The 25,728-nt window shown below is 34.9% G+C and overlaps 1 protein-coding gene across 5 annotated transcripts in view; it reads right to left on the bottom strand.

Annotated features, from left to right (window-relative positions):
- The window catches only part of LOC126374071 (rap1 GTPase-activating protein 1), a 282,520-nt gene that overhangs the window by 17,175 nt on the left and 239,617 nt on the right, over positions 1-25,728 (bottom strand). For 4 of the 5 annotated variants that reach the window (XM_050020536.1, XM_050020537.1, XM_050020534.1 and 1 more), the window contains 2 exons: positions 3,066-3,264; positions 481-668 (listed from right to left, as the gene is read on the bottom strand). In XM_050020536.1, coding sequence (XP_049876493.1) covers positions 481-668; positions 3,066-3,264 — 387 coding nt within the window. Of the gene's footprint in view, positions 1-480; positions 669-3,065; positions 3,265-19,554; positions 19,582-25,728 lie in introns of all 5 variants that reach the window. The other variant, XM_050020538.1, reaches the window with a different exon arrangement.

The following is a 25,728-nucleotide window of genomic DNA, read 5'->3' on the forward strand; positions in this document are numbered from 1 at the left end:
AAAGTATGTTACCAGCAGCTTAAAGTACAACATCAACATAAACACAGTTTGATACGTAACATAACTGCCGAGATAGACGAGACTGAACTAATTTCATCACGGCAAAATTGCTCTATTCCCTTTAACTGTAAACATACAGTATATGGAAGCATTTTAGGAATCACAAAACAATGAGATAACTGTAGCTTTTGCGATGCTCTAAAAGCTCACCGGCTAACGTTAGCCGAACTGTCAACAACGGACTTTTGTCCATGTCTTCAAAGAAAAGTGTCAAACTACTAATTTATTCCATAATATAATTACATGCGTTGACAGTTCGTCGGCGAACGTTCACCCGCAAGTTTCTTTAAAGAGAGTAGATTATCGACGCGTATTTTTTTATTAGCCGACTTCGAAAACGGAGAAAATTCTCAATTCGGTTATATTTTTACACTTCATGTGCTTGTCTAGTAGCATGTCAATAAAAGTATCAAAACTTACCTTGCCAAGGAAGAACCGTCGGTAGTATTTTGCAGTATCATCGGTGTCAATGTTATGTCGTCTGCCTGCCTGTCTAGGGGTGCCGGGTTGGACGCGTGGTTCCGCGTCTTCGCCGTCTGGTGGGGTGTCGTCTACTCCATCCACCCAATATCCTCCATTAGGTGGCTGTACTATCGTTGGTGGGGGTCCTAAAATAAAAATAACTTTCTTTAGAATGATAATATAACTTTAAGCATACAAGGAATTTATATTCAAATTTTTCTAACTAACAAAACAAATACCGACCTTATCGTTCATATCATTGCAATGGTGATTATAATTTTACATAAAACTTAAAATATTGACAGTACGTTAGATGCGGAAGACTTTCGGTCAGTTATTAGCTTAAAGCTGACACGACATCAAATAGGATTGATAGCGCTACTTATCGCACAATAAAGCAGTGACTCACTAGATGTAGATATTCAAAGCCTTTTAATATCGTAACGATCTCTGATCACATTATCTGAACAAGTTGACGTGATCGCAAATCGCTATCGTCATTACTGCTTGTCAAAACTCCATCGTGTTTAAGTACAACAACGATGTTTTTTGCGTTCTAAACATTTGCGTCTGATGGGAGTCGCGATGGTAATTATTTTTAGGTTTTTCAAACGCATCTGGGAGAACAATGGCCTTGGAGGCCTAACTTCATCAAGGTTATCATTGTCACTGTTTGTTTGCCTGTTGTTTAACTAATTGGCATAATTATGTAAGTGAGTTGTTTCTTTGTTATCCGGCATTATAGTATTAAATACAATAAAAACGATCTTTTGTCCAGAGTACGTACCTACTATAAGCAAACTTATTTCCTTTATACTAAGTCTTATTGAAACCGTAAAATATACCATATCTGTAATAATGACGTATCGTTGAAGCTAATCAACGTAGTAGTACTCTTTTGTCCACTCGTTCCGTCTAATTCAAACAAGGCATCTAGACTACCTTTTGTGTGAACATTTTGACAGGGCTTTCAATATAGTCTACGTCCTGTGGGATCCTATTGTTCCTACTGTCCGCTCTCATAAAGGCCCCCTAGTTCCCGTGAGCTGTATGCAGAACCTTTCATAATGACGGGACATGAGAAGTTTTTGTATGCATGCTTCATACTGTCTTCATTCAAAAACGCTAAAACGGGATTTTTATTACAATTTCTAAATTAAGAAAAATATTATGACATGTATCTTGAAAAACCCATTCACAATATTTCTTTTTAATTTACTTTGTAATTTTTGTACCAATTTCTTTTGTACTTCGAACGGGAACGCTTTGTTTCAAAAATCGTAACTCAGAATTGCAGCTCTTCTATCAAATTCATTTTACGTTGCATAAACTCTCTCCGTACATAGGATTCACTGTGCACACAGTGTTAGTACCAAGAACATGCCCGTTTTCAGTAGTAAAACCACAAGCCTTGATTTCCCAAGATATAACCCCGAGAGCAGTGTTGGCAACTAATTAAATTAATGCCTTAATCACACAACTACGAACGAGACGTGACTTTTTCGTTCCATTGCATTTTGTTTCTACTTCGTTTACGTCTTCCTATTCATTTTCTTTGCAGGTGAAAACAAAAATAGAACATAAAACCTTACCTAAAAATATTTTTGTTTCTTTACGCCAGGGATAATTAATATACGTTTCTTTTAAGTCTCGAGGAAGTGAGTTATTTTTATGTCTTTCCCTCATTAAACACGGAATTTAAAGGGCACTTAAAGACGTTAATGAAATCTCATTATGTTAATTTTCCACTAGCTTCGTCAGAGAAACTTAGTTACATAATATTTTACCCTTCACTTAACTTCAAATCTTAAAAGAAAAATATATTTTTTAAATTACTTTAATCTTTTTACGAAGACTGAGAATCAGTCTTAAGTATAAGTTGCATTTTATATCTGGACCAGTAAATCTTTAGACTTACTTTCACACCTCTGTTCTCAGCATTTCCTCCGCTTTCTCTGGCAAATGGTTCGCAACAATGACGAAAGTTATGACCACAATAGATTTACTTTGGAGGGCGTCAGCTCCTTAACTTCTTTTAATTGCTTTGAGAACAAATAAAGTTGCCACATGGACGTTTACTCGGTAAGTTTTACAAATAGGATTTGATTTAGGAGGTAATCACTTATGTTTTCAATACAAAAAAAAAATATTCTTACTAAAATACACATATTATTTTGTTAGCGATTTATATCACAATTTCGAAGCAAACTTAAACTTAACTCGTTTATTGCTTCCAGGTAGACATACTTTTGATAAAGTACTACCTAAAGTTTTAACAAACAATTTTAATAGCTTACACTCCAAGTTCAGTGTACTACAGCCATAATGTGGCATAGGTTAATTTAACGAGTTATACCAGCTTGAAGTAAAGCCATTTATAAAACAAGAAACAATTTGAGCAACTTTTTCCTAAAAATTGTCTCGTAGAAGAGTGTCTACGTGTGTGTGTGTGTGTGCGTGTTTAATGAAACAATGCATTGATTTTAGTAAGATTCACATTTTATGTTTTTCTGAAATTTACTAAGCGAATATGAAAATCTTACCAGGTTTAGATAGGGTCTCTTCCAGCAGTCTCTTGCTGGCTTGACAAGCTGCTGCGACCTTTCGCTGAGCAGCCGTTGCACCAGGCGAAGGTGGAAGGCCGTGAGGAGCTGGCACCCGACCCTCGGCATACGAATGTCTTTCGACGGTGACTCCGGTGCCCCCCACAGACACCGATCGCCGGTTTTCAGTTCTTGTCACCTATAAAGAACGGGGAAATTAAATTTCTGAATTACATAAAGGAGAGGGAGTCAAACGATGAAAAAAATATTTCGTACATTACAAAATAAACAATTTATTATGATCATATTCTAACACCTTAATGAAATACGACTGTATTACGGGTAATGCAACTTAAAATATTAGTAATCAAGGAGTTGATGATTATAATGATAGATCAAGAACATTAAAATAATAAATATTAGACGATATGACAACTACTTAGACAATTTACTATGGTTAATAGCTCTCATTACCAAAGCCATTATCTAATTCACACCGATTATCCATTAACGTCGCCAGGTTTGACTGACAAGAGACTAATTAACTATTACGTTTGTATTCCTGGTGTATTCAATATTCAGAGCAATTCACTCCGGATTCCCAATCGACATGCCTGACCGGTAACCAAATGGACAGGAGTATAAACTTGTCAAAGGTACTTGATTAACCTGTTTAACAGTTTCAATATTTAGCGAGTAATTGGATATTAATTGTCATAATATGCAGTGAGCTATTGTGCCTGTTCTGCCGAAGAAAGGAAACATAAGTCTGATCTCAATGTACAGTCGGCGCAAGCAAGCGTGACGCGAACATCGTTCGACGACCTCGCACCGTGGGATCCCATTATTGTTGCTTTTCATTCTAACAGTACCGATCCGCACAAATCGTTTCGCGGTGAGCCCCTTATATCAACGATTTGGGAACGTGGTTCGATTGTATCGAAATTTCTAAAGCCACAACCAAATTGGATTGAGGCTGTAATTTGTGAAGCTATTTGTTATGCCAACAATTTGTTCCAAACTTGATCCGTCCGGTGGTTTCAAAGAAAACAGGTGTCGCAAATGAAACGAACGTGGAGTTCTCATTCACGAAAATGAGCGAAATCGATTCCAGAGTATCGAATGGCCCATAAATCAGTTTCGCGCCCATAAACGCCATCGAAAGTTTAAAATTGGAAGCCGACGGAAGCATTAGTTGAACCGTTGACAGCAACTCGAAACAAGTAGCGTGGAAAATGGTCGATCCGTTCTCACTTTGATCAAATTAATATGACGTCAGACGTCGTGTTTACGAGGCCAGTGCGGAACTGCTGAAATCAAATATCTATTGCCATGCATATATAAAACTGTAAACACTGTGAATATAAACTTGAAAATATTCCACTGTATATTTTTAGACTTCTAAATACATTTCTAATTGATGAAAGGGATTTAGTCGGATTTATCGATAGAAACGGTAAATGAAAAAGTCCGTCAAAGACATTTCAAATGGCTACCGGTATTTTCTTGGAAAACTCTCCGGTTCAAAGGCGATCGAAGGCGGCAGTGATCGATTCTTGGCAGGTGGATTCAATAGTCTTTGAAAGGGGAGCGTTGGGCTGACATCTACTAACTTTAGGATCGGAAACTTGATATTTCTGTACACGAGACACCAATTCAAATATCTAGTTCAGGCTAGTTATTCCATTTACTACCAAGCATTAAATTACTTGCCACATTGTAACTTTATTATACAGCCACCTATTTCAGTCTTCAAGCATAAACATGATAAAGCTGAAACATGTCACATAGTTACGAAATGTCACATTCGAGACAAAAGTGTTGGGCAATATAACATCTAAATATGACTTTCTTTGATGATGAACAGGAAGCTCTGAATAATATTTACTTTTTTCAATAAGAATGGGCTATTCCAGTCCATCGTGATTCGTATAAAGTGAAGATGGACAGAAATTTTGACAACTTTTCATATGGACATGGATATTTGTGACAACATGAGGCGTTGGAGACATTTGTCGTGAGATTCTTTTTTCGTACAATATATTTTAGGCTGATATTACGAGCTCGAATAGATACATGTTATATCTGGCATATCATCTTCATTTATTTGCTGTCAGTGCTGTGTAAACACACGAATTTCACATATCAAATAACACTGTTTTGTGTGGCTTCTTTTCGATCGACCGCGGTTTAAATACTACATACCTAATCCTTGTTGCCTATCACTATTGATATATGCTATGTGAATGTAAGAAATCTGGTTAAGTGTCCTTTTAGATATTTTTTAAATAAATATTTAAAAGATTTCATTACTACCAAGCTTTTTAAATAAAGTTAATTTCAGGACTTCCAATATCCTGTAATTGTTTTAATGTAATTGAAAGGCAATAAAAGGTCTAGTTTTCGAAATGAATGAGCATAAATAGTAACTCCAAACTGCGTGGTTTTAGTTAATCGTGTTAAAATATACTGTCATAAAAATTTCCAAATTGCAAATCGGAAGTTTGAATTAACCTTTTTACCTTTATTAATTAAGTATTGTTCTGAAAACTCATGGTGAATTTGTAAAGAAACTTTTTACAACAACCACAACCGTTTGAACTCAATTTATTTCTCCGTGTAATGTGACATCACAACCTCACAACACTTAATTAAAGCAACACCGAACAAACGACACAAATAATTCTCTTTTGCCGCCTCATTAAATTGCGAAAGACATTTTTGGGGGCGTCAGTTTATACAAAATTGGTATCACATACTTACCTTTAAATATACACAAGGTATACTGTATACTTACAACAAGGCAAAACGATGAATAAGCAGGACAAAAGAAGTACGAAAATGACGACTATCTCTAAAATAAGTTTTCGTAAGCTTAATTATTCGAAAGCAGACGCGAGAACAATTCAGTTAATTATTCCAGGATGTTCTTATTATCCTTGTTTTAAATTAAAGCCGGTATTATGACTATAAAAGCGTGTGCAATAGACGGCAGTCACGCTTGAACACATTCCTGAAGCTCTGTTAATCGTACTGTGTTTTTACACCTGGAACTCAAGGGTATATTTTTGTACAGCGTATAATAAATGAATGTTGAAATGAGCTATTTTGGCTATAACACTGTCTGTAAATTAAAATTTTATGTTAATTTCTTTTACAAAAAAATACATTATTGCAGCGAAGAAAACTATACAAAATGAAATAAGTTTATAATATTTTAATGCTGAGTATCTAATTTTAAGTATTTTAACACTTGTTCATTCTCTCTATACGTATGGGATACAACAGTATGTAAGTACAGTTACAATGTGTCTTGTTTTAATGCCACCCGTATCGTCGAGCACATACAAAATTTAGACAACGATACTTTGCCCTCTATTGCAACCCTTAACAGCACGTCTCGTACAAGTAATTAGCTGCTTTTGTGCAGAGACAAAGGTCTTCTCAATACTGCAGAAGCCCTTATTATCACCGCCTTAAGGCTATAATAATACCGAGAAAAACAAGGAAGAAAAAATTTGGTGAGTTTCTTAGGAGAAACGGTGAGTTTGACAAATGGTTTGATAATGATGATAAAAGATAGAATCCGCAAATTTGTGATGAGATGCCCCATAATTAAGTACACACGTCAGTTAGAGTTTTCTTTATGAAGCATACATAAAAATAATGATCTCATCTACCTTGTTGATTGTTTGTTTAAGCGATGTCTTTCTTGAAATGAGCAATTTTTGAAATGGCTGAATTTTTCGTTGTCTACGATATTTTTCTCTTGTTGTTATTATCTATTTCAGTAAGAACCACGTTAGAACTTACTGAATCTGCCAGCTTTAAAGCAGTACAAGAATAGTTCTGAATTGTCGCTCGATTCCGCTGCACGGACCGCTCTACTTTAGGAATTCCTCTTACTTATATTTAGATTCCACCTCCGATTAAAATAGAGATGGTTTTACCAGCAAAGAAACCAACAGAATGCACCAACAAATTCGTACATTTTGTCACAGTGCATTTCATTTGGCAAATGTCTGTCCATTTACTTATTGAAAAACCTGTACAACAGAGTTATGTTTTATTTCATTTAGTTTGATGTTATATCAAGTTTGTTTCACCATACATGCGGGTTCTGAAAGTAATTTTGGTACGATGTTTAAAATGAAATTTGATTCACAGTTTAAGAGTTCAATAAGATTGGCCATTGATTTCGCTTCGTTATCAAAAATATTATATTCTGAATTTTGGTGTTAATTTCTTTGCTTTAAAAATATTTGCTTCATAAATGTAAGTTCTGATTTAAATATATATATATATGGGTCGTATAGGTATATAAGAAATCGAAGTCATAATAAAAATAAATATTCAGGAAATACAGGAAGAGGTGTTTACTGTGAGTCGGGCACGACCGTCGACCGATGATTGGTTTGTGATGGAAAGTAAATTGCATCGGTACGCTCACATTGCACTAGTGGAACATCATGCTGTGAACAATCAACTACTATGAAATATGCATGTCCAAATACCTATTGCAGAATATGTATGTTTCCAACAAGTATTTATCTTTTTTAAAATCGAAGAAATCATTTTTGGTACAATATCTTTTTGCGATTTTCAGATCATATTTGCCCGCAGCGCTTCGTGACAAATTTAAGTCAAATTATTATGCGTTTTCTAATAAAAAAATTAATGGAATACGTCTACAAGATTCTTAAATGTCATCTCGCATTATATTTTTTACTAACATTCATGAGGCAGAAATAGCTAATCATATTAGTGTCGATGACAGTTTAACATGATGGACATAACGAGCAGATAAAAATTCTTCAACTGAGTGACTGGATAAATCGCTATTAACATTATGCATATGGCGCTTGCACGCATGTCTGTAAATCATCATGAAACAGTAAAGAATATTTTTTTTCAAGACACTCATTGGATTGGCTTAAGAAGATAAAGAGAAAATTTAATTAACAATTTACGAACACACCATCTTGTGGTGAACTGCTTTCAAAATATTGCGGAAACAGTGATTAGATACCTTAAAATTTCCCTAGCCTCGAGGCTCCTGCACGTGTAATCACGAAAGCTAAATAGCTTTATCTAACATCAAACAAAGCGTGTGCGATAACAGATAAGCTTAACTACATTCGCAAGTACGTTGTTCTCTTTACAAGTTCGTGGGTAGTAACCTAAAAAGGTTGTTTACAAACTCTTTGAACGTCGAACGTTCAATAGTGACCGAAAAACGTTTACCTTCGTAAGGTGTAACAAGTTGTGAAAGTTACGTGCAAAACAAAGGCATGTTCATCTGTCAGTGTCTACGAATAACCCTTGCAACGTCTTCAGACCAAATGGGGTCGTTGACAGTATAAATTGAATTTTGATATGGAACTTTGACACGAAAGCTTTGTTCCACCGTTATCGTATAACCCACTAGAAACTCGGTGGGCCCGTGTTCATTTAATAGAGGGGTGTCTACGTGGTACCATTGTGAGCCGTGAGATGTAACGATATTGCTCTGCCATTTACTCGTCTCTTAGATAAAGGCGCGGATTCGAGTTCCAAATGGAAGCATTATTCTAACATTACATTCACTGTGAATGACGTTGAAGCGTGCCAGAACAAAATGTACTACAAGCTTCGGGCTCTTCTGGCTCCCCACGAAATCAAGCAGACTTATCACGAAAATATTTTGTTTAAATAAGCACCATCTTAGATTCTAATGTCACGCTATTTTCTAAGCAAGAGCAGCGTAAAATTCTTATCAAATAAGACATTCACCCTTTTCGTGTAGATGGGTGATTCCGATAGCGTAACTGGCGCTATTTCTTGTCGACATGATTTTATTGTGAGGGTGTGGGAGTCGACAAGATTTTATCGCTTTGTTATTGAAAATAGCAGACACGATTTGTGTGTAGAAAAATCTAACCTTATTCTTGAATTTATATCTCAATAAAACTGCAGGGACTTTTACCTCTTTTGAAATACGTACGCGCTAATAATGTTTCTCTAGTTAACATTTGTTCAGGGACCCGAGAAAAGAACAACCGAAGGTAATAATGAATAAGTAGAAGAACAAACAAACCAAGATAATTTAATAGCGAGTGAAATTTTCAACTTCAAGTTTGAAGCGGCATTAAAAACGAGCAAAAGAGGGTTCACCGTGGATCCCGTAATTGCGTTTATCGGTGCGTTAAATGAGCGATGCAATCTTTAATCAGGTCTGTTGTTTTTTTTACTTGTTTGTTTACTTATAGGTCGCCCGTTGTTTCGTCATTTATGGTCCGCGAATTTAAAACACTTGACTTATTGGGGGAAGCTTTCCCGTATCTTACACTTATATTTTTTTAATTCACAAAAACATTCAAAGGTATTATAAAATCATTATGATAACTCATAGGACGTATAAAAATAGCAAAACGAACATTCTAAACATAGTATCATGTCTAAATTGTTTCAAAACGTAATTACTGGTTAAGTACATCACTCCATTATTATTAACAAAACTCATTGTTTACAAACCGGGCTAATAACCCGTTGCAGTAGGAAATTAGCTATTGTTTTCGAGTGCCGTAGAAGGCTGATCCAGCCTCCAGCCTTCAAGTAGGTACACCATTCTTCCAATAGATAAAGAACACAAAGAAACATGGTACTTTATGGTCCCATTAAAAGAGCTAAATGGATCAGAAAGACATTTGCTAATTGTTGTATGCTTTACTTTGTTAGGGAACTACTTCTACTAAAAGGTTAAGTACCAATTAGGTGTTAATAGAATTCACAAGCTTCAAGTTGCACTTTACTAGGTTCTTCAGTAGGAACATTTATTTTTTGTAATTAATCACGCTGAATGTAAAATATTTTGTTCTTGAACCAGTATGTATCTTCTTGATCAAAATGGAGTATGAGAGCATCAGAATTTTATCACATAAAGTGTTGCCTCATTGTTTTTTAAGAACATTATATTCATTATGCATATTCGCGGTAACACAATTCTAATGTATCTCACCTTACGTACTTTAACAAAAGCGTGACGTAAGGTGTGTACTAAGAATGCGTTTGTTATTTTTGCATTGTGCAACTTTGTGCGTGAGGCTCGACTCGGTGACACGTGAATGGATTGTTGCTATTGTGCTCGATATTGTTGTTTTGCTTCGCCAACCTTCGATTTGGTTCACAAGGACTTAGCCGAAATGTTTCTTTCTACCATTGTTCTCTTAAGTTTTTTTAATAGTGAAGTGGTAAACTAAAATAGTAATTATACAAACTGTTGTCGCTGTGTCGAAGAGTACCTATACGTCACATAATAAACCAACTCCTATAGAGCTCTTACTAGTAGCTGCATAAAGCGAATCTGGCTTTATTCAAAAACTCTACAATTGTGAATGAGGAGTATTTCCCTCACAAAGCGGCTGAGCCTCGGAATTGCATCGTTGTGCAGCACAAAAATGCAGCAGTGCTAATTTCACATGCACCGCCGCTCTTCCTGAATGCCATTATGAGCTTACTAAACTGAACTCAGACTATGTTGATGTGAAGCTGAAAACTGTGAGCCTACAAAAAGATATATCTTAATACCTACCTATTCCTAATGAAAAAGTTCCCAAAACTTCAAACGTGGAAGTTCTACAAATAAACAAAAGAAACTCCAGGATCAAATGTAACAAAAAAAATCTATAGCGAATTAAAAGTTCGTAAATGGAACAGCTTTCGAAACTCGGATTTGCCGAATCGAAATCGAATTTCGGCAACTACCTCGGGGAATTAGTTTCTATTCTCTAGAGTTCGGTGTTTAGATCTAAGTTCTATGTTCCAGGTGAAAATGTGGTATGAATTGTTACTTCTATTCAGAACTCAGACCATATTCAAATTCAAGTTAGAACTAAGCAATTTCAGGTCTAATATGATGAACATTTTAAATAAACTCAGTTTTTAACATTATGACGTCTTATAAGAGTACAAACATAGCGGTCAAACACATAACTCTCCTTTTCGCTTCGCCGCAGTCGGGTAAAAAAAGAAAGTATCTAGGCAGCATCAGTGTCATGACCGAAATTAAATTTACATACTCATACAAAAAATCTTGAACACAAAACGCGTGCCTCAGGCAAGTATGTAACAGGTTGTCCACGACTGTTACCGCTAGCTGGCATACATTGTTGGCCTATACACAGATTCTGATGCTCCCAAAAATTTTACTTGACGAGACGACCATATCAATCGAAAAACTTATCAATGCAGGTTCGACACATTATTTTTTTATCCGATTCGACATACGTATTATGGGTATTGACACTGCAGTGAAAAATAAATGTAGATAACAAGGGTACCAGACAGATTGGATGCGTTTAAAATAGCGCCAGTTTTAATGTTTACATTGATATCACGATGTCTTATGAATAAAACAGGGTCTGGTTGCAACATACCGTTTTGTTTTGTTTCTCTTATGCAACTAGATAAGATGGATTGGTAAATGTTTAGTGAAGCTCTTTCCTTTTAAGAGGTGCATTTCAAGTAAGTAACTATTTCAATTTACTTATTTCATTTATTGAACTAGACTTTTATTCGCAACGAATTAAAATAAACCACTTTATAGATATGTACCGATTTATCACTATAAGAATATGCAATCTTGCTGCCAATAATCACGTCCAAAATTGCGGGCGAAAACCACATTACTTGTAACAAACTCGATTTATGTTATGAAAGAACGACTTTGGCCTATATTTTAAGATAGTAACACATCTAATGGAGCTTAGAGCCAAAGTAGATTGTCGTATAAAATATTTTAGTATATAGTAGGTATGTTTTGGACGCGGGTTTCAGCACCACCACCTTGCTCTTTTTCAGGCAATTATGGGCTGTATGGGTATGCATTAGCGTACGCGTGAACCATTTCTGATCCTACCTAGTATGTAAGGTACGAGAGAAGCCGGTAACAAAGCATTAGAAGTAATTACGAAATAACAAGCACACGCTGAGCAAATGCGTGCCATTGTTGTCGCTTCAACGCATAATACGGACTGGGTGCTTGTACTGTAATCTGTGATAGTAGGACGGATTGTCGAGACAAGGATGCTGGAAAATATGCTGATGTTTTCATGCTTCCATTTATTTAAAGTGAGATATAAGATAATTTTATTGTGGATTCTAAATTACCTATGTAATGATTTTATGAACACCTAAATTTTTTACGCACTTTTGAAACATTTGAAAATCTAACTAAAAACTTACACCTTTGAGATTTAAAAGAATTTGATGATACGAACTACGAATTTACTGCTTTGAATATTAGAAAGCTATGAATAGTCGAGATTTAGCTATTTGCAAGTACTTCAACGTTACAATGGTATAGTAGATATTACGAATGGGGTTAATGAACAACTAGTGAACCCACGCATCGCGACAGGCGCCAGGTGAATTATGGCTTGTCTCATGAATGTAAGATTATTAATCGCCTTACACTTACTTTGCAATCTGCTTATGTCATGATCTTTAAACAATAGCGTTACTTATAAAATAAATCGCTTTTTATCAGCTATATTGTCATTGACAATATTTGTGTCTCTGTGACAGATACTTTGTCAAAAGCTTTTTCAAAGACCAGTAGGTACGTGGTTATATTTTCTTTGACCATTACAATAGAGTTATCTAGTCAATATTGAAAAGAAAAACCATTCCTATGGCTTAATTTTAGAATTTTGCTTGTGTTAATCCCTCTACATTAAGAAGGGCTTTCAAGTTTTAACTTAAACGTCGAGTGAAAATAGTTGCTGAGAACAGCGCCATATTCAATTACCTACACAAAAAACAATGAAATTAAAATGTAGAGCCATTGTTCTGTAAAATAAGAGTAGCCATTCTATAAAACCACATAACTGGTGAATCGAATTCAATCAATTGGTAAAAATCCGGGGTTGGTAACCGACTAGATGGATAGCCAAAAAACATGCAACCACTCTACTTTGAACTGTTCAAATCCAATCTAACGCCCACTGGATTGCGAACGCGTAAAAAAGATGTAACTGCAGATTTAGAGATCACCGAAAAAATGCGGTTATCAAATTTAATGCGAATATTAATATGGGCGCGATAAACAAACATAATATAGCAAAGTTATAAATAACAGTTTCACAACAGGACAATATAAATTACGTATTCAGTCAGTAGCATACAAATGAGACTCATGCGTTATGTTGTCGTAACAACTATTACGATTACGTTTAATGCGATTCAAAGTGACGTTTCTACAATAAATTCTTTTATAATTCAAGACACGAACCGGAACAATTGCAGTTTGCGTGAGAATCACCTAATGTTTTTCACAGCTTATGTGGAAATTGCCACCATTTGCCTTCATTTACATTTTGGTTTTATGTAAATCTAGCGCTTCCTAACGACTTTCCCATGATTTTCTTCGGTAACCAATTCAATGTACATAATAATTTACCGTAAGTATGTCATTTGTGTTACTATAAATATCTCTTATCTTGCAAATGTCCTTCATGCACGCCAATTTTATTCTTCGTCTTTAACTTTTTTATTACCTACCATTTTTAAATTATTCTCGTTTTCTTTGATCTTACTTTCTTTATTTTATGGTAATAAGTACATACCACCTAAGTTATCATAATCACTATTCAGAATTTAATGATAAAAAGGTAACCATTTCCAGTATCTCATCGCTCACCATTGTAAATGTATGCATAACTTCACTTAATCCAATATCATCTCCATTCCTTTACTATTGTTATGGGATTCTATTCTTTAGGGGTTGGAAATAATGCTCCAAATGGCATGAAATGGGGAAAGTAATCTGCATTGCATCGCTGTAGGCGATCAAGTATTGGAATCGTATTGCAAGTCGATCTAGGTCGACGGATTGAATCTTAGCTCGTGGCTTGGAAAACAGCGGGTGGCTAAAAACTGATAAGTGGGTAGAAATGAAGAAAATAATAATTATATTTTAAAAGGTCCTCATAACACACGGATGCCTAATTTAAAAAAGAAGACTATCCCAATCCTAGTAGAATTGTTTCTGAATCAAATGAGACAAATAACACTATTGTATTCAGATGTAGATCTCCATCAGGACAAAAAGTTTTCTGCAGAAAATCGCGTGTTACAAAGATAATAGGTAAGAATAAATATAATGAAGATACATTTGACATTGCATGTCAAAGGTAGAGGAATTAACGACATGCAGGATTTCGAAATAACCATTGTAATCATTTATTATCTTTACGTTTTTTCCGAAGCAGAAATGCAGTACATACGTAATCTACAACACTAACAAGTATATTAAGTAAATTAAGATAGAAGAACAAAAATGAAAAAGAAGAGATATTAGAGACATCAATAAAATGACAAGCAAATACACCTGCGATATCACCGCAAGCGATATAGTTTGGCATCAAAATAAACATGTTCAATAGCGTATCAAAATCTATAATTTGTTGAATTAATATAAATTTAATACCATTAACACTATACCGCCTGTTTCTAAGCCATACTTGAGTTCTAATCTGCAAAGCGCAATCAAGGCTTATATTGATTTATTGTTTTAAGTGTAATTTTGGTTTGCCTTTGAATAGGTTATTAAATTTGGTTAAATTATTAGCATATTTTAATCTGATATGTGACCGGCCTCCATACATTGATGTTATAATTTAAAGATGTTATTGATTAAGCCTAATACACTGCTATTGTTATTAAGATTTTGCTCAAAACGAGGTTTTTATGAAATTCCAAAATAAAAAATCTTATCTTTTTGTTCTTCTTTTTTATCATCTTTCGCAGTCATTAACACAATTTATTAACGACTAGGCACTTATTGAAGGATAAATCCAGTGAATATATCCACCCGATCCCAAGGGTGCACCTTGTGAAATAAAACTATAAATACCTACTACTTACAAGAATTCAAAATACTTCAGATAATTTTGTGCGGAAAACATTCAAATAAAAGTAACGCTTATTAGGTTTCGTGACTCAATTCGTACCGATATAGAAAACCTTTAAAAAGTACTTACAAAAGAAACACAAGAATTCAACACTGGTACAAAAACACTGTCTTAGTTTCATTCCTTTTACTTCTTTTCGACTTATAACATTGCACGAACGGTTAAACACGTGACAATCTGAGAAATGTTTTCCCTAATATTATTCTGTCTTTGTACTGCTTTGTCGTAGTCGAAGAGGTTGTTTGACAACACTAATCTCTTTATTCTCTGAAAGTTTAAGAATTTGTGACAGTTTATGCCTCTTGGCTAATAGCTTATTGACAGGAAAGCAGTTCGTACAGGATTCGACCCGAGGCTTTGTTTGTTCAATGGAATATCATTTCTCTGAAGTCTAATCTTTTCTGTTTGCTCATTCATCTTTGTTCTTTTCAATAATAAAATTATTTACAAATCTGCTCCTAGATTCTTTAACCTAGTAGGAACTACTATCATAATATTTGGAATTCCGAAATCAAATTCTATAAGAAAGATTTTTAGCGACATGATTGTATTCTATTTTAATAGGTTTGCGATTTTTTGTGTACTACCTGTAAATGTGAATGGCGGACAAAACATACGATAGCTTCTCTATCTCAAGTGTCAATGAAAAAATAATACATTATTCGTCTATCAATTATAATTACATAACATCATTAACAACCATCCATCAAAATCGCGTAATTTAAAAAAAAATACTTGCCAACTATTTTAATTATGGACACTTTTCTATCCAACAATTATAACAAACTTTGAGAAAGTTCCAAGTTCATTCTGAAAGTCATTTTTCACGGCGTAAAAGTGCTTTATCATGGAAGTAAAGTCTAGGCTAACGACTAGTCGTTTGCAGGTAAGCGGAAATTATTAGCGCGGTCGTTGACCCCGCCACCTCGGTCGTGCCGCCCGCCCAAACATTCTCGATTATAAGTTTTACATAGTTCGGAAGTTTCACACCCTTTTCAGACTTCATAGGACGTTACTCTTTTCTTTCCAAATATATAAGTAGTTTTAGTAGACTTTAGGGATGTTTTGAACCCGATTATTACAGGAGGCTTTAGTTTTCTTTGAAAATTATATATTTCCACTTTTGCCTATTAATACGTCCAGTTATTGAAAAAAAGATAACTTTATATCAAGTAAACGTGCATAATAGCTACAGACACGTGCAGATAAAAGTTTTCCCGGAATTAATCTATATAAAAGCATGATAGTCACTTTTGTATCAGAATTAGTAGAAACTTTGTTATAACTAAATGAATATTTATAGCCAACTCCGTTACCGACTTATTTATACCCTTTTTCAATACAATTGAAAGTTGCAGTACAAGTAACAGGTAGTTTTAGGTGGATGAGACGTTCGTTATGTAAAAACTGAAAATGAAAACCATGAATACCTACACATACCTAACTGAAAACTACTAAACTAAGGGATAAAGATTTCAGAGCCCGATATAAATTAAATCTTCTATAAAGCTAAGCGTACCCCATAATTACCGCTTAAACCAACCTACCCGAGATAAGGACCCTCAATTGCTAGAAGCGCCTAGACGCACGTGCTCGCGTAGTTTATGTTGTGAACTAGATGTGGCTACATTCGGTGCCTCTGTAGGGTTGATAGGCAAAAAAAATATATATTTTTAGTCAGCAGCAAATTTTGGTAAACTATACCTAAACCTGCATTGTGGTATTATATGTTCATAAAAGTTTGTTTCAATTATGTAAGATTGATATAATTTCGCGAATTAAATAAAAAATACATTACATTTTCAGAGGGCATTGTTTTAATAAGTACATTAATATTTTTTTATGTAGCGACTCCATCACTACAATGAAAATATTAACCATTATTTTAATTGTTTCATAAACATTTACTGTGTTAGTGTGTTGTTAATACCTGTATAATATACGATGGATAAGAAAATTACATGTCTAACTTAAAATACAATTAAGAACTGTCTACAAGAATCAGGGTCATTCACTACTAATGCAAAAGTTCACATTATCTACAAGCTTTACATTATCTTTTATAATTGCAGTTACCCTCAACCCTATCGAACGACGCACTAATTGACGACTCCGCCATCGAGCTCTAAGTTTCCTGCGCCAGCGAACTTTGGGCCTTCAAATTCCAATTTTAAACTATCCGATAGGCAGGCCAAGTTTTATAATATCTAACTTTATAGGTGATACATAAAATTTAAAGTTGAATATTGTAATTTATGCAGCGAACACAGGTGCAGATGCAGATGAGTTAATGCGCTCATTATTTCTTGTCATTCGAAATTTGATTGTTGAATTATGTTTTGTATTCGGTCTGTTGCAGGGTTCTGATTGGTACATATATATAATGTATAAATAGTTAACGTTAACAGAATTACTTTTTGTACATTATGACTTGTTTGCTACCTATATGTAGGTGAAATGAATATTAAGTTCAATACTAACAGGCAGTTTCTTGGTGTCATATTATATACAACAACATAGATTTCTGTAAGAAGAAAAATAATTTAACATTTTCACTAGCAGGTAATAGATACAAAATTGAGCCCAAAATTATAATAATTATACCGAGAAAGTACAAATTCAACGTACAAGTTATAATTCGCTCAATTCAAGCAGAGTAAACTTAATAAGCGAAAGTTATAATTCCCTTAAAATTACACAAACTAGTCCAACGTGGTAATCGCAGTGGATTCACATGACCATTTAGGTCAAGCCATTAGACGTATAGTGAGGCTTTGGGAAACGGCCTACTTGGTTCACCTCTGGCATTAGTAAAGAATGGATAATGTCGAGGTTAAGTTGGTACAAAATACTAGCCCAGGAAATTCATTGTAGAACGCTTAAGACAATGAGGGCCTTGATGAAGCAAATGGGGCGTGTACTAGCGGATACTATATTCTAAATATTTTGGTTTGTTTTTGAAGGAGTTCATTGTCACCGAATGGAGTCTCAAGTTAAATTATTAAAAGCAATCTACTCGTCTGATCAAAAACAGTCTCCTCCTATCGCGTGGGTTGTGAGGTGAATTACCAACCTCATTAACCCTGGTGTCAGGGTATATATAATGGTAACAATAATGCTTATAATAAAATAAATGACGTTAGATACCTATCATTAGTTTTAAGTGTATCCATCACGCATATTTACAGTTACTTACAGTTCATTGCTCATGCTATAAAATGATTTGAATAATATTGGCAGTCGTATAAAACTCAAATACTAGCACTCGAATACTCTTTACAAAACAGCTATCACAACGATCAATCGCAAAAAATATATTACCATCCAAATATGTATACTGAAATTGAAACAAAACTTTCGACAAGGAATATTTGTAACCAATTTCAATATGGCCGACATGAAAATAATTTCTCGTTTCATTTGAACAGACTATTTGCGAGAATAGTGTAATAAAAAATTGAATCTGTCAAAATAAATCGTCGACTATTCTGAATTCGTTAGCATTATTCATATTATAGTAAGTAGGTAGTAAATCTAACGTTAAATTGGCATTTTATTATCTTGTCATGACTTCAATATTTTGGAATTGATGGTGTAATAGAATGAGATTTTCTATCCTAATGATTCATAAGAGAAAATCGACTGTTCAGTTGACACAGAAGAAAAATCTGACTAAGTAAATGTAAATAATATATTATTAAAACGGTACGGACGGTAGTATTTAAAGATGCAATGCAAAAACAAATTCAGAACGACGCGACGTCACAATAAAGTCTAAATATACAAACAAAGCCACACTAAACTGCAATAATGTAGGAATGAATGCGGACCCGTTTTCAAGTTCCCAATGAAAAATGCAGAACTAGGCACCGCCATTGAATGAGAGGCCGCGACGCAAAGAAAAAAAAATACCTATCCGACAGAAGCGGTTATGTTGCCAAACAAGAAACGGTTTTCATTTTATAAAGCGGATTTTTGAATCAAATTCATTTTATATATATATTTTTTTTTTTACAAAAAATCGGATCCGTAGTCCTGAAAATTCGTAGGCATTTTTATATTGAATAACTGTCATTGAATTGTCACAAAAATGTAATACCACGTAATGCTGTCGTCATGCGAAATTAACTACTTATGTATACATTGTTTTGCAATAATGAATAATATCACTTGATATTTTTTCATTCTTTAGGCATAGAACATTATTGTTATTACCTAGTACATACTTTAGGCCATATCGTCATTCACCATCAGATTGAGTGATCAATGGCGGAACTATATTATTTTCAATAAAAAAAAATGCTTTCAATAACTTATGTAGCAAACTATATAAATTGGCTATAAAATAACAACTTCATATCGATAATTTTAACTGTCAACCGTACACTTTTATTTTATTCACACTTTACACGGAACTCTCAAAGTCCTGACAATTCATAGCTACAATTTGAATTTCAACCACTATTTGAAATTCAATGAGACTTTTATGATAATTTTGAAAATACGCCTCCATTTCCAAAGTTACCCTTATCCCTTACCAGTTTGCAGGGCTTCTCCCAAAATACCTGTAAAAGACAAAATTGGTATCATTACACGTTTATTGATGTACTTTGTAAGTTCACAAAGAGGAACGTTGCATAATTAAACATGAATAAAAAGTAACTTTCTTAAACGTAACAATGTTATGACTTCAAAAACTCGCAAAGGCATTTTATGCCAGACTAAATGCAATATATATATATATATGTAGGAATGATAGGCTGAATGAAACGTAACGCAAAGTGTGTGAAAGAGAGCGACGAGTGAGCGAGAGAGAAAAGGGTTGCAGAATGACAGAGATATGGCGAACGGGTGTTTTTGAATAACGGAAAAGTAAAAACTCATACAACGTTGCAAAATAAACAAAGTTTATTAGAAATAGTAATCGTTTTCTTCATGCCCCATCCCACAATTTTTGGGGGCTCGTCCGGGATGGGCATATAGTTGACGATTACCAAGTTTGAAGAAGATTACCAGGCACGAGACGGAAAAAGGTTATGAAAATTTAAGATGAAAAGAAGATTTACGACGTATTAAAGGTGTTTACTGAGCATTAAAGGTGTTTTGCGAAGTAATAAGAAAATAAAAGAAGAAATAAGACGAAAGATGTTGAAGACGAAAGAAGAAAGAGGTGAATTTACATTTATGAGTACGGGGAATTTGTGTACAATGGCCGATGTTATTCCGAAGTTTAGCGCCGAAGATAAAACCTATTCATCCGCTAAATGGGCGCAGGATATTGAAGATAACGCCGAGATATTCTCATGGACCGCGCAGCAGAAGTTAATTATAGCGCGACGATCATTGGTTGGTACCGCGGAGCTATGGTTGAGGTCCGAAAAACCGTTTAAATCATATGAAGAACTGAAGAATGCGTTACAAAAGGAATTTCCAGACTCCATAGAAAATTGTAAGGAAATGCACGAGATTATGAGTGCACGGAAAAAGCGCAAGAACGAGACATACTATCAGTACATGCTGACTATGAAAGAATTGGGCCGTAGGGCGAAATTCCCGGATTATGTAGCCATTCAGTACATAATTGACGGAATTACCGATCATGAAATGAACAAAGCTATTTTGTACGGTGTAGTTACGTATGGTGCATTGAAAGAGAAGTTAATGTTGTATGAAACTATGAAAGAGAAGATGAAGAAACGTTATGAAGGTGAAGGAAACCAAAGGATGTCTACAAGCATGGATCGATTTGAAAGTAAAAAATCTGTGAAGGGGCAGCATTGTTATAAGTGCGGCGATCAAGATCATGGGGCTATTGCGTGTCCGAAAGGCGTGAAGTGCTTTAAGTGCAATAGTTTCGGCCACATAAGCAGAGATTGCAAGATAAATCACGTGACAAATTCTACGGCTTCGACAAGTCGCCATGATGGTGGGCGTGAATTCCATAGGCAAGCTTTATACGTGCAGTCGCAAGAGGGCGCTCCGATCGCGAATGAATGGAATGAACGAAGTCACGCGGACACGAATGAAGAAATGTCAACGTCAAATCAGACGTCAAAGGCGGCAACGGTACTTAGTGTTTTCAAAAGTGGACTTTCGAATAAATCGCTTAAATTATCGCGCATTTGTGAAGAAGAAGTACAATGTTTGATCGATACCGGCAGTGACATTAATCTCATAACGAGTGATACGTATTCTAAGCTCGGACTAAAGTGTTGTGAAGATGAAAATATGACAATATCAGGAGTTGGTTCTACAAAGGTGTATTCTCATGGCAAGTTGACAACTAGTATGGAAATGGACGGGTATGCTTTTGATGTGGTGTTCCACGTAATACCGGACACTGCTATACCGTATCAGGCCATTTTAGGACAACCTTTTCTGGCTAATACTACAGTTGTGATTGATGCTGGTGATATTAAGATTATGCCACATGATAATAAGTTGACTTTACGGTGTCTACCTGCCCGTGATGAGCAACAGGTTACCGAAGTTCCAGTAGTACCAGAAGTGACTGACAACTACAGGCCTATGAAGATAAAACAGAATCTGGAATGTTGTCAATTGTTTGATAAAAATAACAAGAAAGAATGCATGGACAAAAGTGTACAAGATAAGGTGCTAAAACTAAAAGTACAAGAGGAAGACAATAAGATATTTAACAGGAAGAAAAGACAGAAGTACATAGGAGGACTACGAAAGGTACACGAAGAAAATGAAAGGGCATTTGACAGAAAGAGAAAGAAAATACGGATGTTTGAAGAAGGAGACCTGGTTGGTACTCTGAAAAAGACTATAAACGAAGTGACTATGATCCAGAATGGTGTTATTTGATAGTGTCTTTATTTAGTTAATTTTATTTCAAGGTTCAGGTGTTTAAGTTACTTATTTTGTTTTTTTTTTCTAGTAGGTATGTTGTAATAAGATGTTAAGGGGTAGTTTAAGATATCATATTATTTCTACAGTGTGTTTAAAGATAGTGTAAGTAGTGATGTTAAGTTTAACAGATAATTATTTCTAAAGTTTGTTCAAAAAGTTATTGATTTTATTATTTCATTTACAACAAAGATGTTTGTCAAGTAGTAGTTATTTGTGTATAAAAGTTGTTATTAAATGTAATATCAGAATGTGTCAGTCTGAGGACAGACTGAGAGCAGGATGGCCGAGTGTAGGAATGATAGGCTGAATGAAACGTAACGCAAAGTGTGTGAAAGAGAGCGACGAGTGAGCGAGAGAGAAAAGGGTTGCAGAATGACAGAGATATGGCGAACGGGTGTTTTTGAATAACGGAAAAGTAAAAACTCATACAACGTTGCAAAATAAACAAAGTTTATTAGAAATAGTAATCGTTTTCTTCATGCCCCATCCCACATATATATATATCAATTTGCAGTCAAACGACTTTATAAGTTTTAAAGACACAAGTTTTTTAGCCGATATACTTAGCAGATTACCAAGCTCACATAATCTACGCAGCAGCGGTGGAAATTATAGTGCACCGACTCAATACAGTCAGTGGGTTGGCTAAGCCTACTCCTTCCTAGTCTATCCGGATTACGTCGGGACCGCAGCCAGCCTGCTCACAGACAATCTGAATACTGTTCACTAGGGAAAATATATCATTACACAAAAAACACAACTTATTTTTAAGATAAAAGGGGTATTTCACATTATTTTTCATTGACGACGCCTTAAGAGCAAATCCGGCAGTATTTTCTACACCTTCTTTTATCAGAGCAAAATTTATGCGAAGACATGAATAAATCGAAGAAATAAAGGTGCAAGGGAAGCTTATCTCAGGAGATATTGGTGCTATAAAACACCTCAAGCTGAGTACGCGGTCGCTACGTAGATAAGCAGCTATATATTTATTTTACGTTTATTATTTCGCATAAGGAAAATGATTTTATCACTAAACATGTTACAAGCTTGGGGGCGCACTTGCTCTAAATCTGTAACAATCTCGTAGCGACAAATTGCGAAGATAATATGATAATTTTACGTAAGGAACATTCACTAGCTTCCTCGAAGGACAAACTAAAAATAAATTGTAAAGTCAGATTGTTATCCAGTACAAAAATAAACCATTCACGAGTATAAATTTGCAAGAAGAAACTCCTTATAAAACTTTGCTGGCAGTCATTTCTAGAAAATATACAGTTATGCAAGTTCAAAATAGGATAATAAATATTGGAAACTGAATAGAGTACATTTGGAACCATTTCAAAAACCTGTCTATTTCGGCAGAATGGATTTTCGGAAGGAGGGTAGGTTCACAGGGTCTCATAAATTTATTTTCTTTAGTTAGAGCAATGCAATTTGGCTCAGCCCTATTGTATAGGCAATAATAATAATTATTGTCCTAATGTTAGCTTTGTTGATTGCAGAGAATCGGGCTTTGATAAAGTATTCTAAATCGGATTCAGAATAAAAACACATTTGACACACATTTTGTTTTACTTAGACATGTAAATGTGTAATAGAAATTATGTAAACACTACTGTTCTAAATAGTACGCCCCAAGACAGAGAGAAAAGTTTTGAACACCTGTCAGACAATATTTGTATGAAGCGGCCCGAAATTGGAAGTTAGAGTTGCAAGTAGGAACTTGCTACCTAGTTTTTTGACAGCTTCTGCCTGTTCTGATATTCGAATTTTGCACTAAAGATGTAGATATGTGTCTCTATCACTTATATAATCTATGCTACATTTAACGACGAGCCTTTATGTCCTATGGATGACTCATTAAAAGAGAAAGTATGCAAATTCAGATGATTCATGTCACGGCTCTTCACGTCTTGTCTACAACTACCTATAACAATACATACACTTTTATTAATTTCATTTTCAATAACGGTCTCCGTGGTCCAGTGGTCAAACAGTGGTTAGGCTCACGACGCGGAGGTCCCGGGTTCGAATCCCGGCGGGGAAATATCACAAAAATTACTTTGTGATCCCTAGTTTGGTTAGGACATTACAGGCGGATCACCTGATTGTCCGAAAGTAAGATGATCCGTGCTTCGGAAGGCATGTTAAGCCGTTGATCCCGGTTACTACTTACTGATGTAAGTAAGTAGTCGTTACGTGAGTCATGTTAGGTGCCTTTGATGGCTCAATATTAACCCTGACACCAGGGTTGATGACGTTGGTAATCCACCTCAACACCTTACACGGGACAAGATGATTTATTTAAATAATAAAAATGTTAAATTATTAGGCCATTGAACTTTAAGTCAAAATACGATAGGTAGGATCTACTATTGAACATTTGACTTACAAACAGAGAGTTCCATTTCTGTGCAATGAGATATGAACTAAATCAATATTCTTATCACTGCATTATCTACTGTGTGTATTGTACGAGTAACAGCAATGGTCATCGCTTTGTCTACTTTGATATTATATCGATCAATTCTTCTCCGTTACGACTAGGAACTGCATTACATCAAAAGACCTGTAATTATGTAGTTGTCTATGCAATTACTAACAATTTTCCAACCATTATATGCGTAAAAAGTATAATTGTTAAACTATTCAATCGACAGCCGATTATTTCACATACGTATAACGACAACGACGTAACCTGGAATAATTTTAGGTCGTAGAAACTTCACACGTTCCTATTTCTCTAACAGGTTAGACAGTATTGTTCGAAACGGTTTTTCTGATACGAGATTTTTCGAAAACTTACACGCTTCCCGCTGGATATCTTAAATTTTCTCCACCAAAGTCGTAAGAGGCAAATCAGGGGCTAATCTTTCTTGAGGAATAGCTACCGATTACAATGATAACCCAGATAAAGGGTCTTCAATGAGGAAGAAAAACGATTCAAACAATTTGGAGCAAGTTATCGTGATTTGTGTCTGGTTCCACGTTCCAAGTGAAATAAAACTCCGCATTCTATCGCAGATGTGTATTTACTAAATCAAATAACGTATTTACTAAATCAATGTGGTAATAATGTATAATAATTGGAATATTCTCTTTTCTTCTCATTCTCAAAAGTTAAACGAAATTGTTTTTTAAAGAGAAGAATTTATAAATACGTAACAACTTCATAACAATCCCCAAAACGGTTTTATTGCGAAAGAACCGTTCCGGACAGGCGCGAATTATTTGAACAACAGGCACTGAATAGTATGATAGATAGTAGAGAAAGTGACTTTTCCAAAAGGAATCTACCACAAAGAAAGTGAAATTAGGCACGATTAGTTTTACGACGTATTTGCAGAACGGACCACCATTTACAGTGTGTAAACAATTTGCGACGTGCTCTGTGATTATAATAAAGTTCGTACCATGTAAGAGATCTATAGATGTAACACAATACATTAATACAAATACAATTACGTCGAAACTACTTTTAAACATTATAATTGACCAAATTGTTACATATTAAATTCACCATTTCCGACAACCTAATAGTCAAGTCAATAAAGTAATAAATACGAGAAACAGGAAATTTGTCTAAACATCCTAGAAATTTCTGGAAAGACGATGATTTGCTTATAAAACAAATCTTAGCGATCTTTGAAGATAAGGTGTTCCTCGAAACTAAATACAAGTTTAATTTTACTATTTATAAAAGTGTGAAACTGACCAAACCAAAGTCGGGCAAACATTGATAGCACGACTTGCAAGATAACGAGGTGCATTCATTAGAGAGTGCACAGACCATTACAGTGATGTTGTGAGTGATAGACGATAAGCGAACT

This window comes from Pectinophora gossypiella, chromosome 16 (assembly GCF_024362695.1).
Source record: "Pectinophora gossypiella chromosome 16, ilPecGoss1.1, whole genome shotgun sequence".
Lineage (NCBI taxonomy): Eukaryota > Metazoa > Arthropoda > Insecta > Lepidoptera > Gelechiidae > Pectinophora > Pectinophora gossypiella.